This window comes from Lactuca sativa, chromosome 9 (assembly GCF_002870075.4).
Source record: "Lactuca sativa cultivar Salinas chromosome 9, Lsat_Salinas_v11, whole genome shotgun sequence".
In the NCBI taxonomy this organism is placed as follows: Eukaryota; Viridiplantae; Streptophyta; class Magnoliopsida; order Asterales; family Asteraceae; genus Lactuca; species Lactuca sativa.
The window spans coordinates 32,516,826-32,532,962 of NC_056631.2; the positions used below are offsets into that span (position 1 = coordinate 32,516,826).

A 16,137-nucleotide genomic window follows, 5' to 3' on the forward strand; every position below is an offset into this window, starting at 1 on the left:
AAACCAGGGCTCTGATACCAACTTGTAACGACCCAAAATTTCGCATCCAAAAATTTCGTTTATAAAACATTACATAGAAAACATTAACAATTAAAACATTGTTTAGTTGAACCACTTCACATCAAAAACCAAATTGAAAACCACAACATTTGGTCAACCAAAATATCAGAGTATCAATCCCAGAATAAACTCATAACTGCGGAACGAGAGAGTGTGTGTGTGACATGCTGCTACCGCGCCGACTCCTTTCCCCTAGCTGAGGAGGTACCTGAAACCAAAACTGAAAACCGTAAGCACGAAGCTTAGTGAGTTCCCCCATAATACCTCATACCATGCAAGCATATAACAACAACGTTCAGCTAGGAGTTACGGGCCTTGCCCACACTCGGGAAGATACGGGCCCTGCCCACACTTCGCTGGTCGGGAGATACGGGCCTCGCCCACACTTGTGAAGATACGGGCCCTGCCCACACTTCGCTAGTCAGGAGATACGGGCCTCGCCCACACTCCACTCTCGGAGAGATACGGGCCCTGCCCACACTCAACCGCTAACCCATAATATACAAGTATCACACAGACAACAAGTATAGACAATTCCATCATACTGGCATATAACATAATCAACTCAACCAAGAGATACGGGCTCGACCCACACTCTAATACTAACATCTTGTCTATACGGGCCGGCCTTGGTGCCTTAGACCCGTTCCTACTGGAAGGAAACTCACCTTGAAATAACTGTTGGTCTGTGTGGGAATTGATCACCTATTGCTGCTGCTGCTGCTCCGGAAATCCTCCGGCTGTAGTTCCCACAACATACTCAATCAACACTGTTAACTGTCCTTTGGGTAAAATGACCATTTTACCCCTAATCATGTCATAAGTCAAAGTCAGAGTCAACTTTTAGTTGACCCGACTCGCCGAGTTGGCTCTCTAACTCGACGAGTCCCTATCCAATCGATTATCCTGGATCCCGTCCCTACTCGTCGAGTTAGGCGTTGACTCGACGAGTTCTTCTTCTAAACTAAGGTTCAACTCCTTCATCCTACTCGCCGAGTTGTATGAACAACTCGCCGAGTTCATCTTCATCTGATGAACACTTATGCTAAGACTCGCCGAGTTGTATGAACAGCTCGCCGAGTTCATCTTCATCCGAAGAACACTTATGCTGCGACTCGCCGAGTTCTATGAACAACTCGCCGAGTTTGTTCTTGATCTAAGGAGATTGCCTTGAACTCGCCGAGTCAGGGCATTGACTCGCCGAGTTCCTCCATGGATGAGTTCAGCTTCCGACTCACTGAGTCACACCCCGTGACTCACTGCTCACACTCGACACTACGAAAAGGGGACAAACTCGGAGACTCGCGAACCGACTCGCCGAGTCGTTACCATGCAATTACTATATGGTCGATTCTGCTTGAATCCAACTCATGCCATACATAGATCTGTGATCCTGGGGCTTGATTAACACGTAAAGTTTCCAACTTTACGTGTAAATAGACAACCATGAGGGTTTTAAGGTCCAAAATGCACCAAAAGGGGTTGATCTAGGGCTTTCATCCAATATGGTTCCAAAAAGACAGTAGATCTGAGCTCCTGGAGCTCAACCATGCCTAGATCTAAAGGTCAATCGGCTTATTACAAACCCTCAAACATACACAAGCTTGGAAATGGTTCAAAGAGGACTTTAATAGAGCTATAAGGGACAATAAGCTTAGAAACAGAGGGGAAACGAGCTATACCTTAGGGGAAACGTTGGAATGACACAGAGATGCTTGGCCTCCTTCTCCTCTTCTTGATTCACTCTTCTTTCTCCTCAAAAACCTCAAGAACACCACAAAAACACTTCAAACTCACAAGGAAATAAGGCTTGAAAGGGGTATAAGGCTCTGAGGGTGAATGGGGGCGAGATTGGGGCGGAATGAGAGTTTAAATAGGGTACAAACCCCTGAAACTTAGGGTTTCATCCAACAACGGTGACTCGCCGAGTACAGGATATGGACTCGCCGAGTCGCCAACTTAAACATTATCCGGGTCCCGTCTCTACTCGACGAGTCGAACCTATGACTCGCCGAGTCCAAGGCTAAAAATGGAAAGTGATCAATTAAGATTTACGTACCAGGAACCAGGTGCTATATGCTGGCCTCGAGCGTAGTACTACCATTCTGAAATACATAAATAGCAACCGTTAGTGATACTGATACTTCTTGAGGGATCACATCTACTACAAGTTCCCTGGTCTTATCTTGGCCTTCCTCGATTCGAGTACGGATCCTCTGCTTTCAGTACGGGCCCATACTACCTTCCACATATATCCGTACCTTCTTCAAGGACTGCCTCGACTCCACCAGATCCCATTCACTACTGCTGATCACTACTATACTCATCCTAGGCTTGCCTTAGGGAAATCTCTGACTCCACCCTACCCGGTCCTCAGCTGCTGAAGGCCTCCTTGTAATGCCAATTAGCCATTACTTTAATACCATCACATGTGATGAGGCTCAGATAATCCTTCGAGTAACAGACTCGTCCCTACAATGGTTAGACTCAGACAAGAGTTGCGCAATAGGGCCAAATCCAGCACTCTAAGATTATTCATCCCTGATCACATGTGACGTGACGTATTCACCTAATGGCTAACACCTATCACTCAAAGTCCCACAAAGCACAAAGCAAGCAGCATTCAGACAAAAGGAAATAATCTCAAGCAACTCCGCTTTCATAGAGAGAAACTGAACTAGCATACAATGCTAAACTCATACCATCAGGCATAACCTAAACAGGCTATCCTACTGCCGTCTACTCGATTCTAGCATGCAATTTTCGTACACTGAAACACATGAAGCAGGCACATAAGGTATCACTCCTAGATCCTTAGTCCTATTCTAGCATGCTGTTCTACTGAAACTAATAAATATAACATAAGCATGTATAGGTACTTTGGGGAATACTTACTTAAGCTCGGTTGGTCGCGTACATGACACACTTTGTTCCTTCTTAAAACTTTTTACTTAACCTTTTAGAAAACATTTTCTTTTTCAAAATCTTTTTAATCCCTCGATTTGAGTTCAGACACCCTCGATGGTGTGTCCGAATCCCTCAAACCAGGGCTCTGATACCAACTTGTAACACCCTAAAATACGGGCCAAAATTTTCATTTTTCAATCAATATTTAGTAAAATCATTTGTAAATAAACATTGTCTGATCAATCCATTTCATAAACATATACTATGTCTGAAAACCAAAACATGTAATCAATCAAAATGTCAGAGTACAAATCCCAGAATGTCTCGTGATGCGGAAAACAAAAGTGTGTGTGTGATGTGTCGCTACCGCGCCAACTCATTCCCTTGACAGAAGAGGTACCTGAAACAACGACTGAAAACCGTAAGCACGAAGCTTAGTGAGTTCCCCCACTGTACCACATACCATATAACCACGTAACATACATATATTGTCAGGCATATCTGGGTGCCCGACCTACCCCTTCGGTCCTCTCGACCGGATACTGACTAGCATATCTGGGTGCTGGCCTCCTCTTCGGTCCTCTCGGCCGGATACTGACTAGCATATCTGGGTGCTGGCCTCCCCTTCGGTACTCTCGACCGGATACTGGGGACTATTTCACCCTTACTACTACCACATAACACATATCACATAATCTATCTAGCAGGACTAGGCATGACCGCCCCTTCGGCCCTGTCGACCGGTAATATGGGGACTATCTCCCCTACTGTCACTAGCACATAGCATCATATCATACTAGCACATAAACATATCACAGGTAGTAGAAACCCTAGATGAATATCATATAGACAATCATCTAACATACAACTCTTATTGGCGGACCGACATTGTGACCGTAGACCCACCGCTACTGGAAGGTAACTTACCTCGTAGTAGTTGATGATCTGCGTGGGAACTGTCTGCCTGCTGCTTCGGAAATCCTTCGGCTGTAATTTCCCACAAAACACTCAATCAAACACTGCTAACTGCCCTTGGGGTAAAATGACCATTTTACCCCTGACTAAGTCAAAGTCAAAGTCAAAGTCAACCTCCAGTTGACCCGACTCGCCGAGTTGGCTTGCCAACTCGTCGAGTCTCGTCCCATTCGATTTTCCTTAATCCCGACTCTACTCGTCGAGTTAGGTATTAACTCGACGAGTTCTTCTTCTAAACTGATGTCCACAAGTACTTCATTCTACTCGCCGAGTTGTATGAACAACTCATCGAGTTCATCTTCATCCGAAGAACACTCTATGTTGAGACTCGCCGAGTTGTATGAACAACTTGCCGAGTCTGTTCTTGAGGTAAGAAGATTGCCTTGGACTCGCCGAGTCAGGGCATTGACTCGCCGAGTCCCTCCATGGATGAGTCTGGCTTCCGACTCACTGAGTCCACCCATGACTCACAACTCCACTCAGCAAACACGAAAAAGGGGAAAAACTCGGGGACTCGCGACTCGACTCGCCGAGTCCGATGAACGACTCGCCGAGTCGTTCACATGCAATTACTATATACTCGATTTTGCTTGAATCCAGCTCATGCCATACATAGATCTGGGTTCCTGGGGTTGATTGAACACGTAAATTTTCCAACTTTACGTGCATGCATGCTCATTCAAGTGATTTAAGGACTTTAATGGGGTTAGAAGTGTAAATCTAGGCTTGTTCATGAAAATGGCCCATAAAGGTTGTAGATCTGAGCTTCTAGAGCTCAAATGTGGTCAGATCTAAAGGCTAAACGAACCAAGGAGTCCTCTAAACCACAACCAAGCCAATAAATGGTTCCAAAAAGTCTTGAGGATGCTCTAATGAAGGTTCAACCATAGAAACAGAAGAAGGGGGTCGAATTTTACCTTACTATTCTCTGAAATGGGTCCACAACTTTTGTTCTCCTCCTTCTCCTTGATCTTTCCTCCTTCTCTTCATCAAATCTTCAAAGAAACACGCACAAACACTCAAATCACAAAGGGGAAGGTTAGGGTTTCGCTAGGGTTACTCTGAGAGCTTGGGGCCGCATATGGTGGTTTAAATAGGGTGCAAACCCTTGAAATTAGGGTTTCATCCAGACAGCGGGGAATCTTCGAGTCCAAAATGTGGACTCGCCGAGTCGCCAACTTAAATGTGATCAATGACCCGACTCTACTCGGCGAGTCGGGCCTACAACTCGCCGAGTCTAAGGCTAAAAATGTAAATCACTTATATAGATTATACGTACCAGGAACCAGGTGCTACACAAACTCATATTAGGTTCGAATTTAATATTGATGCAACAAGAATACGAACCAGATGAGAAGATGAGAGGAGTTGATTATGATTATTTTCTTGTCTTTTCTTTAAATGATGGTCTTGAAGTTGTATTTATACAACAAAAGATAACCAACACAATAATGGTGGTACTGTAACCGCCACAAGCATATAACATCCAATTAAACTATAATATTAATTACAATTTCAGTTACAAAAAGAAATGAAATATTTGCTAAAAAGGTCCTTGAACGTTTTCATTTCCTTCTTCCACCCCATTAAACTCTTTTATTTACTTCGTCCAACACTCTCACTTTATAGATTAATTTTCCCATTCATATTATATCCGTTTTGGACGTTTGATATACCAAAACGAAGATCTCACGGAGAGAAGAAAAACATATAACCATTAATTCATTTAATAATAATAATGGTTTATGGTTCATATTTCGTGTTCAAAAATGAGGAAAACTCATTTTTATAAATTGGTTACAACCAATTTTCCAACAAGGGCCAGCGGCTCCACCACCACGATCAAAAATAGAGGCGAGAGAGGGAGGAAACAATCTGTCTAAGATGATGATCGAGAAATATAGGGGGATAGATAGGGTTTTAAAGGTTGTCAGAGCTATATAAGTCCTTAGAGTTTGGAGCCGAAGTTCAAAATGAGGAGATATAGTTTTGTAAAGGTCGTTGGAGCTTGGAGATGTAGTTGCAAAGATCATAGAGTTGTAGAGGACGGTCGAGCTTGGATATATATATATATATATATATATATATATATATATATATATATATATATATATATATAGCTATGTTATAATGTGGATGAACAACTATTGTGCAGACGTATGGACAATGCTATTCTATGAGAATTACTAACAAAATAGGTTGTTTAGTAATGTGAATACGTTCAACCTTACACAAATATCATCATTTTCATGCATTCTCACTAATTCTTATTCATTTCCATCGTTTTTCACTCATTTTCATTCTTACAAAATATGACTCATAAACATTCTGACAACATTCTTACAGAATGAGAATAATAATAAAAAGTCTATAACCTTATATACAATTTAATTACTGAAAATGTGTGATAATGACAATAGTTATGTAAGAATTAACGTATTCACATTATCAAACAACATATTTTCTTTGTAATAGCATTGTCCACACGTCCGTAGAATAGATGTCAATCCACATTTGAACCTAGCTCTCTCTCTCCTTCCCCCCCCCCCCCCCTCTCTCTCTCTATATATATATATATATATATATATATATATATATATATATATATATATATATATTGTTGCGGACGGTGGTAAAAGTTGATGGGGTGTGTGTGTGTGTCAAAGAGAGAGAGAGAGAGAGAGAGAGAGAGAGAGAGAGAGAGAACTACTTCAGGGACCATCAATGTAACTTTTTGAAACCACAAGGACTATCCGTGTCAAAAATACAATAGTAGGCCCAAATATGTAAATGGGAAAACCATAAGGACCGTATGTGTATTTTACTCAAATTATTAAGTTTTTGTTGATCCTCGTTTATTCATTTCAAAATTACCGTCATCAAACAAATTCAGTTTTGAGATTTTGGCGACGCTACCGCAAAACCGCAGCCATCGCCTGAGGAAATCGAGTACATAGATCTTCCTTGTAGCCCTAATCGATTCGATGAGGAACGATACGATACACGAGTTGTTTACTAGGAGACGACAGCAGCTGAGATTCTAAGCGGAGGCGGTATTGAGTCTTTTTAGGGATTTGATGGGACGTGTTCCTGTTGATCGTCAATCAGGTAATTTCATTTCTGTAGAACTCCCTTTTCAGTACTAGTCGGGATTTATAGGGAAGAAAATCACCAATATGAAAGATAAATCAGTTAGGGCGCAGATGGAGTTAGTTGTTAATCAAGCTAAGAAATTAGCAGTTTCCCTTTCTAGAATTCCTGATTCCAAAAGAGTTAAATCGAATGTTTCTCCTCCATTATTACCTTTGATTTTGTTCATTTGATGATTTTGGTGCCTCTTCTCCGCCTGGTTTTCTGATTTGGTGAAAGGTGGAACAATGTCTTCCAGTTCCAGGAAAGTAGGAAACCTAATGATGAAGGGACTTCCTAATTTCTGATTAACGATTGCAACTTTACAAAGAGACAACATAGGTGCATTATTGTAACTAGGGTGGTAGAAATAATTGGGTTATATTGCATCTAAGTTAAGTCTTAATTAGGTAAATTAGGTGGTTGTTCGGATTCTGATTTAATTTATGAGACTCCTAAGCTTCTTCATATAGCATTTTCAGTTGCTGTTTCCATTAAGATGTAGCCTCTGAATCATTAAGCATTTAGAGCGTTCGAAAAGACGAAAATCACCTCTTAGCTTTTTTTTTTTTTCTTTCTAATTTTCACTCTTTGCCTACAAAAACAGGCCTCCAACAGAAATCTCCATCTGCTGAGCTTCCATTGACCGAAGCTTCTCCTTCCTCCACCAGTCCACACATCAGCTTTGAATCATCGCCGGCCACCAGAAGTTCAACCACTCCATGCAGCGACCAGAGCAACAAAAAAAATCGAGCTGTCATCCTTCCGCTATCTCTCGGTATCTCTCTTTTCTGTTGAATGTCTTGTTTTTATGTTGAATCTCTCAATATCTCTCTTTCTTTTGCATTTTCTTTCGTAAAAAAATCGAGTTTTGTGAATTTCCTTGCTTTTTACTTGATTTAAAAACGTTTTCATGTGATTTTTATGCCAACGTTGTGATTGTTGAAGCTGATTTTGTGTTTTGTTTGCTGTTTTGTTTTTTATAGAAGTTGTTTTGTATTATTCGAGCTGTATTTATGATATTTGATGCTGTTTTTGTGTTTTTGATGCTGGTATGTAATTTGGTAATTATTGATGCCAGTTTGTGTCTTTGTTGCTGTTATGTGATTTTTGGTTTTTTTTTTGCTGTTTTGTGAAGAATATAGTTCATGGCTTTTGTTGAATTGGTGAAATCATTCTTACAAATTATCTTAGGTGTGGCACAAAGAAAACCTCCTAGAATTAATTGGAAACAAGAAAATATTGAGAAAACATTTCTAGAAGCTTGCTTACATGAAATCACTGTAAATGGACGGGAAGGGAATAGCTTAAAAGTCAACTCATGGAAGAATGTAGGCCAAAGACTACAAAAAGAACATGATTTTGATGCAAATCAAAGGCAAATGAAGAATCGTTATGACTATCTGAAAGCCAAGTTTGGAGCTTGGTTGAAGTTGAGAAACAAATCGGGGAATGTATATGATCCAATAAAGAACAAATTCAATTTAGAAGAAGAAGAATGGCAAATGGAGATTAAGGTGGTGTCTTTTATATATGAAAACTATCATTGTGTTTCTAGCATCTTTATAAATTATTCTTATATACTTGAAATATTTTTAAACAGTCGAACAAATACGTGCAAACACTGAGAACAGCGCCACTACTTTTTCCCGATCTTTGCATCCAATTGTTTGAGGGAGTAACTTCCAATGGATTTGATGGTTGTGGGCCCTCTTCTCAGCTTCCCCATGATATGGATTCACCTCAATCGCAACAACAACCCTCAACTCCAAGAGTTTTGACTCATGCTCAACAACCCCCGACTCCAAGTGACGAGTCATCTTGTCGTTCGAAAAAACGAAAAAGCAAAGATTCGCTTGAGTTAAAAATCTTAGAAATCGGGGAAGAAATTTGTAAGGTTGCAAGGTTGTTGATGAAAAACCATACTATAGATGATGATGTAGACGCTTGTATTGAAAAATTGGAGAAATTTGAATGGGGAACAGAAGATCCAAGATATAACACGGCTCTTATGCTTTTTGGGGAAAGTGAGGGTCTTAGGAAGGTTTGGTTGCGTATTAAACCGGCTTCTTGTGAGAATTGGATTAGGAATGCTGGACGTAAGTATGGTTTGTTGTGAGACTTGGTATGGAAAGTAGGAAAGTTTGTCATCTTATGTTATTGATGTTTTGTGTTGATGGAATTTATGAATTTTTATGTTATGGAATATTGAGTTTATGCTGTGTTGATGATGCAACCTTCTTTTATATTTCACATGTAATATATGAATTCATACGATGGAATTTTAGTTTTCATTTTAATAGCTTGGTATTGGATGATTTTACTATCAAGAAGAGTAGAAAAGATAACAGATAAGGCATCGACTAATCATATATACATGTAAGAATTGTTACATGGATTTACTATATAATGCCATGAAAATGCTTTTTTATTTCGGAAAACATTAACTTTTATTTTAGCTAAGTAAGAAAGATCAAAACTTTTTATATTACATCTCTTCCAATCTGTATAATTGAAAAGAATCCATTCAATACCTTTCGTGTACTCAATTGATCCATATATTCATCTACAATATATTCTTATGTGTACTCAATTAGTTAAGATTAGACACCCTAAAACACACACCTTAAATTGTTTCTGGTTAAGAAAAAAAATATTAGTCCCATTAACATGAGATCGACCAATCAATCACCATGTCCTAATAGCAACAAGGAAGCTGATGAACATGCTCTCTCTTACGGATACTCTGGGTGTGTTTGGTTCAAATAATGTTTTTGGAAGGAATGAAATGTGTAAAAAGAACAAAATTGGAAAGTAAATCAAATAATATGACCAAAACACCCTTTTATTGCAACTTATTTCAATCATCCAAGCAGTGTGATGGTGATCAATCTGAGTTTATCACAAAGGATTCAATGGGTTACAGATTGAAAGGGAAGTCAAGATTTCGCAAATCATTTTCATGCAGAAGCCGAAGTGCCCAAAAATCATACATAATAAGAATTTGCTTAATTTGAGTCCAATCTAGAAAATTACCAGAAAAATCACAAACTGCAAAAGGTTAGATAAACTTGCAAAAGATTCTAGAAAACAATATCCCCCAAATTAAGACCTAAATTTCATAGCAATTCGAATATTTAACATTATTATCAGAAAAACTGACAAACCCACATATGAACAAATCCAAGTTCCAAGATTTTGCTCCTTTAGTTCAGTCCAGTGATTTGGAATAACACCAAGTCAAAACATAGGCATAAGTACCATCGATCCGAAGACACAAGACTGGACAATCAATCGGAATCATCAGCCGCCGCGAGGATCTGCCGCTGAGCCTCAAGGCGTTCGACGGCTTTCTGGTGGGCCCACGTCTCTAGGGTTAGATCGGGCTTGGCGTTGAGTCCGACGCCGAGGATGACAATTGTTAGGAAGCTAGTGACGTAACAAGGTAGCTCCCAGTCTTCCCACTTCCTCGACTGGCCCGGTGGGAGAGGAGTCCGATTCAGAAAGTATCCGTTAGGGCGCTCCTGGTGTCCGGGGGTGATCCAACGGCTAGGACCGTCGCCGCCTCGTTGGCGGATGGTGGAGGTAAGGCGTGATCGGAGCATGCCTGCGGCGGCCGAGAAGGGTTTGGCGGACGGCATCTCAACGACGATATCAATAAAAGCCTGAGATAGATGAAGGCTCAGTATATGGTCTAGACTCTAGATCTTCACTTCAGACCAATACGATGTCGTTCCCAAGCTATGGGCAATTCACAAGTAACACCCTTATAAAATGTGGTATCGACAAAAACACCTTTCTAAAATACGGCATCTACAGTTACAGCCCTATAAAAATGTTATAGAAGGCTCTCTCCATTTTAAAACTTGATATCTTTTAATTTAATTAATTTAAACTGAATTATATTAATTGAACTTATCTTGGATTAGGAAGTGTATGTTTGTCGTTCTAAAAAAAACTTATAATTGCTTGAGTAGATTGAATATGCATATAAGGGAAATTTATGGAAAATTAAAGTATCTTTAATATAATTAGTTGGTATTTCGAACATAAAATTTGTAAACGTAAAAATATTTGATAAAATTAGTTGTATATAACCTATTTAGCACAAAAAAATACATGTTTTAGCTACATGATATAATATTGAATTATAATAACATTGCATATAACGACATGTTTAGCAATAAAAACTAGTTTGATATCTATATTGGCAATAAAATAGTAGTTGCTCGTTTCACCGTTAATTCACCTTAGTTATAAAAAAAAAAATTAATGTTATCTCAATGAGTTATTCATTGCTTTTAACTATACATAATAATTTTACTAAAGAACATCAAAGTTATTAAAAGTATTCACATTTAAATTTACATATTTTTAACAATAAATCTTTCAAGATAAAAAAATTGTAATAGTCGTTTTTAGAAACAAAAAATAAAGTTAATTCGAAAAAATTGAAAGTGTAAGGATCAAACTGAAAATAAATTTAAAAATGTAATGGCTAAACCGAAAACATAAAAATTATAAGGCCAAATGGGAAAAATAAAAAAATATCAAGGTTAATCCAAGTCTTTTATATGATTAACCCTAATATTTAATTGCTCTATAACTATCCTTATAAAATACAAATACTGTATTAGAGATAGAACGGTTGGTTCATATTATTAAAAAAAAAATAGATATTATATCAAATCAAACATTTATAAAAATTAAAAGAATTTTAAATAGAGTTTAATATTCACTAAATTGCATGTTTAATACGAATACAAACAACATGATGGGAGTTGGTTCTACTTATTCTAGTTAGAGTGTTGCTCCTATTTAGTTAAACTCCCATCGAGTCTCAACTAGACTCGTTTCATACCTTCATCATCAAGTCATCGACATAAATCCACACCGATATATACCCCTCCTTATATTTGGAAACAGTTGTTCATGGGATTTCTTGAATCCAAAAACTTCCCTAATTAAATCAACCCCATCTATGATTCCTATATAACACCCCTCATATCCCTTCTTCACACCCACCCTCATCTTCTTTGTCTTGTGCAATTTAGCAATCGACAACCATCTATTAATTCTTCTGCAACTTCCTTCAATTTGTTTCCATGGACTTCGATGGGTATCCTACGCATACACATTGTTTGCATCTGGGAGGCACCTGTATATGTGTCTACCACTCTTTCCCTATTCATCAATATCTACAAGACGAACATCGTTTCCATGTATCCTACCCATACGCCTGGTGTTTAAACAGAAACCAAGCAGCTGCCATAGTCAACTTTAACGACCTCATCATGTATGAAAATGGGCTATCATCTTTGGCACCCACCCTTACCGATCAACAATACTATGCAGCAGAACAATCATACGACCCTGTTGATGAAGTTTTTATACTAGACGATCTCGAGATTGATGAAATTATGAATGAGAGCTTCGAGCAAACAGCAAGTCACGTGCCATGCATTGGGTTGACCGAGAAATTCATCTCCAAGAATCTACGAGTAACCAGGTATTGTGAAGAAGAAGAAGAAGAAAAAGGTGAGATTTGTGTTGTATGCCAAGTTGAATTTGAAAGCAAAGAGAGAGTAGCGGTGCTTCACTGCAAACATCGATATCACCCAAGATGCATCACGGAATGGTTGGTTCGACAAAATGTGTGCCCTATTTGTAAGGGTCAAGGTTTATCAGTATAGAAATTTCTTTTTCCTATATATGGCTTGTTTGGAATATATTATAGATTTATTAGGTTTATGGCTAACATTAAATCGGTTCTTTTGTAATTGTTTCGAATATTTCTTCAGATTTTGCACCCTTTGAAATTTGATCACTCCATGACAATTTTTTGTTTTTTGTCTAGCTTAGGAATATTGCTTGTCTTCTTTAGCATTTGACTTCTCAATCATGTGCTCTCTGTCATTTAGAACATAACAAGTGATATAAATCCTTTATATTTCGACTCTTACATATCTTCACATATTGTTTTTCATCTTTCTGTTGGATTTGAATGTACTTACATTAAAGTATAACATGCCATATTTAGAGTTCCTGTTTGTAATTTTTTTTCTTTTCGTAATTCCATTTTCCATGTTGTATAATTTTTGGAAGTTTCAACTTTCCGATGACTTGTCCTTCCAAAATATATATAAAAAAAATCTTGTATATTCGTAGTGTTAAAAATTTATGTAAAAGGCCTGCTTATTAAAAAGTTATGTTAAAGATGGATTCTCAAACATTTTTCCATGTTTACTATACTTCTTTTATTGAAAACATTTTTTCTATATTTCTTTCTATACTTACGTACTACCCTCACCGCTTTTTATTCATTAGAAAAATTGAAGATACTATCTATATTATTGCAGGTAAAATGTGAAAAGGCAAAGAAAATTTCAATGGGTTATATTGGTTTAGCACATAACAAAATTTGGCTGACTTTTCTTCAGTTTAATAAATATGAATATTATTATATTAAACATTATTATATTTAGTAGCTATATAAACCGTGCGACTCCTTTTGGTCTAAATTAAACCTTTTGATTTTTCCGTATTTAACTTATTCCTATATAAACGGGTTAAAAGTGCAACTATTATACGTTTAGCCTAAATGGTATCATTAAATTTTTACCAATGACAATCCTAGGTGAACAAGACTACTAACGGTAACACCGCCCGCTAAAGCGTTTTTCGTTGGCAATATTATATTGGCCACATCCACTGATGTCTCTTTCCTCATTTACCACTCAAACATCAATGTGTTTCCTTATTCTATCTCTTTTACTTTCAACACCGCACCGGCCCTTACCTCTCCTTGAAAATGACAAAGATGGCAAATGTGTCAAGGTCATCTTATGTGGAGTGTGGTGCCATCGACATCGCACCGTTCAGTCTTAAAGATACTAGTGTATTAATTTGTTAATCACTTTAAAAAAACATAATTTACTATTAAACTAAATTAAAAAAATGATCCCAAGTTTGATAGTTTTCATTCTTGTAAAAAAGGTTTTAAATAAGAAATACAAAAGTCAAAAATAAATGTGAAAAGATATATATATATATATATATATATATATATATATATATATATATATATATATATATATATATATATATATATATATATATATATATATATATAGAGAGAGAGAGAGAGAGAGAGAGAGGGGGGGGGGGGAGAGAGAGAAGAAGAAGAAGTAGTAGTTTTTAATTTTTAGACAAAATTACATAAATAGTTCATGTGGTTTACTAAAGGTCATAACTTTAGTCCATGTTAACTTTTTTTGTACGAATGGTCCTTATGGTTTCTAAACTTGTAGGAATCGTTCATATGGTTTTTGATGAGCTATGAAATCAATAATACGAATGAAGACATGATGAACAGTAAGAACATAATAAGTAAATAATTCTGTTTATCTCAATATTGATCAGAAAGAAGGTTAGAGAATAAAAACAAGTGAACGAAAGTGAAATGAGGAAGCGTACAAGAGTGCGTTCATGAACATCTAACCTACAACACTATTTATAGGCAACATGCGTAGTGCTCTCAACCGATCACAAAACATACATGTAGACTTTGACATTTAAGTACAAACTTAAATGCTACATGAAATAAAAAGATATATTGAAATATTTACAATTTCGATATATACAACAAAACATGTTTTCGATATTTCAGTCTTCGACCTGAGCTACATTTTAAAGATACTTTCGACGTTGAAGTTTTTTCATAATAAACTATGCTTAACATTCTCAGAGTACTTGTTTTAATAAAAATGTTGCAGAATTTGTTCCCAGAAAAACATGATAAATACGTTATCAAAACATTTTCGAAAAAATGTATTTTTATTCATTTAAAACATTTGGGATGTCATCGTCAATACAGAAACATAAGCATAAACAAAACTTACATTCATTTACACTAGTGATCTACATCTCTTTTAAATCTCTCAGTGCAAAGTAGCTTCGTGTCGACACCTGTGATACAAATAAGCTGGAGTGGGTCAGGTTGGGAAACCTGGTGAGTACATAGGGTTTTCAACCCACAATAATATAATTACTATATTTAAACATCAAACAATCAACCCGATTACCCATCCCCGTTATCTTCTTTGATATTTCTTAAAGAATTATCTTAAGGGTCGTCTCCTATATCATATTTACCTCTCATCTTTTTACCTCACATTTCCTTATATGCTCGTTCCTAAGGCATGAATATGTAGCTACAACGTCGCCTGAACTCGTAATTCATAGTAAGGGTTAGAGTATCATCACATGAATATACAGTCACAACATCACCTGGACTTGTAACTCATCACATACATGTTATAAGTCTGTTGGTGTTTCCACGGGTAGTCTAGAATATTCCATGGTCGCCATCTATACTCTAGCAGATGACTACATCTCCAAATTGTCAGACAAGATTATAGTATCTTTCATCCTACATCACCGATTCATCATTGCCTATCCATCACTTAATTATCATCACCTTCCTATCATCACCTATCTCTCATCATTTTATTTCATCACACACCAACTATTTCATCTACCCATGTTTTATCCCAACATATTTGTAGATATAAAACAAATATATATTTAAATCATTTAAAACATGTATAAAATAATTCATCCATTATAGACAACAAGTATTCAGATAATATGCACACATAGCACGTAATTTATATAAAATACTTCATATCTATGTGTAAGATGAAAGAGACCATGCACTCACTTGAAAAGGTGGTGATTCTGATCTCAAACAGCGCTTCGCTTCTTAAAAATAATTTCCTTCGACGAAACCTAGTATTATTACTACTAGAGTTTAGTATATTATTCGTCGAGACTAATTAATAGTCTAACTATTATTACTATTATATAAGCGTTAAACAATACTTATATAACCCATAATAATAGTCCAAGTACTTATTATAAGTTCCTAATAACGTTACTATAATTAAATAAAAGCTATATTAAAAATAGCGTAGGTGTAGCTCACTTACAACGGGTTTTATAGAAAATCGGGCTTTGCTTGGAGCAGCGTTCCCGAGCCGAAAAGCTCTTTTTCTCGGGGCCGTC

At 37.2% G+C, this 16,137-nt stretch overlaps 3 protein-coding genes across 4 annotated transcripts; 2 read left to right on the plus strand and 1 right to left on the minus strand.

The window, feature by feature from the left end:
- Window positions 1–6,803: 6,803 nt before the first annotated feature.
- LOC111878645 (L10-interacting MYB domain-containing protein) lies at window positions 6,804–9,293 on the plus strand. Of its 2 annotated transcripts, XM_023875155.2 has the most exons (4): window positions 6,804–7,050; window positions 7,679–7,849; window positions 8,266–8,588; window positions 8,675–9,293. In XM_023875155.2, exons 1-4 carry the CDS (start codon window positions 7,020–7,022, stop codon window positions 9,188–9,190), a joined length of 1,041 nt encoding a protein of 346 aa, XP_023730923.1. In that variant the 5' UTR covers window positions 6,804–7,019; the 3' UTR covers window positions 9,191–9,293. The 2 variants fall into 2 exon arrangements, with proteins under 2 accessions (XP_023730923.1, XP_023730924.1); XM_023875156.3 differs by lacking the exon at window positions 6,804–7,050 and having other exon boundaries at window positions 7,710–7,849; window positions 8,210–8,588.
- Window positions 9,294–10,167: 874 nt separating this feature from the next.
- Window positions 10,168–10,754, minus strand: LOC111878649 (uncharacterized). Its single transcript, XM_023875159.3, has one exon. The coding sequence runs from the start codon at window positions 10,710–10,712 to the stop codon at window positions 10,362–10,364; it is 351 nt and encodes a 116-aa protein (XP_023730927.1). The 5' UTR covers window positions 10,713–10,754; the 3' UTR covers window positions 10,168–10,361.
- Window positions 10,755–12,176: 1,422 nt separating this feature from the next.
- Window positions 12,177–12,764, plus strand: LOC111878666 (E3 ubiquitin ligase BIG BROTHER-related). Its single transcript, XM_023875182.1, has one exon. It carries the CDS (start codon window positions 12,177–12,179, stop codon window positions 12,762–12,764), a length of 588 nt encoding a protein of 195 aa, XP_023730950.1.
- The last annotated feature ends 3,373 nt before the right edge of the window (window positions 12,765–16,137 follow it).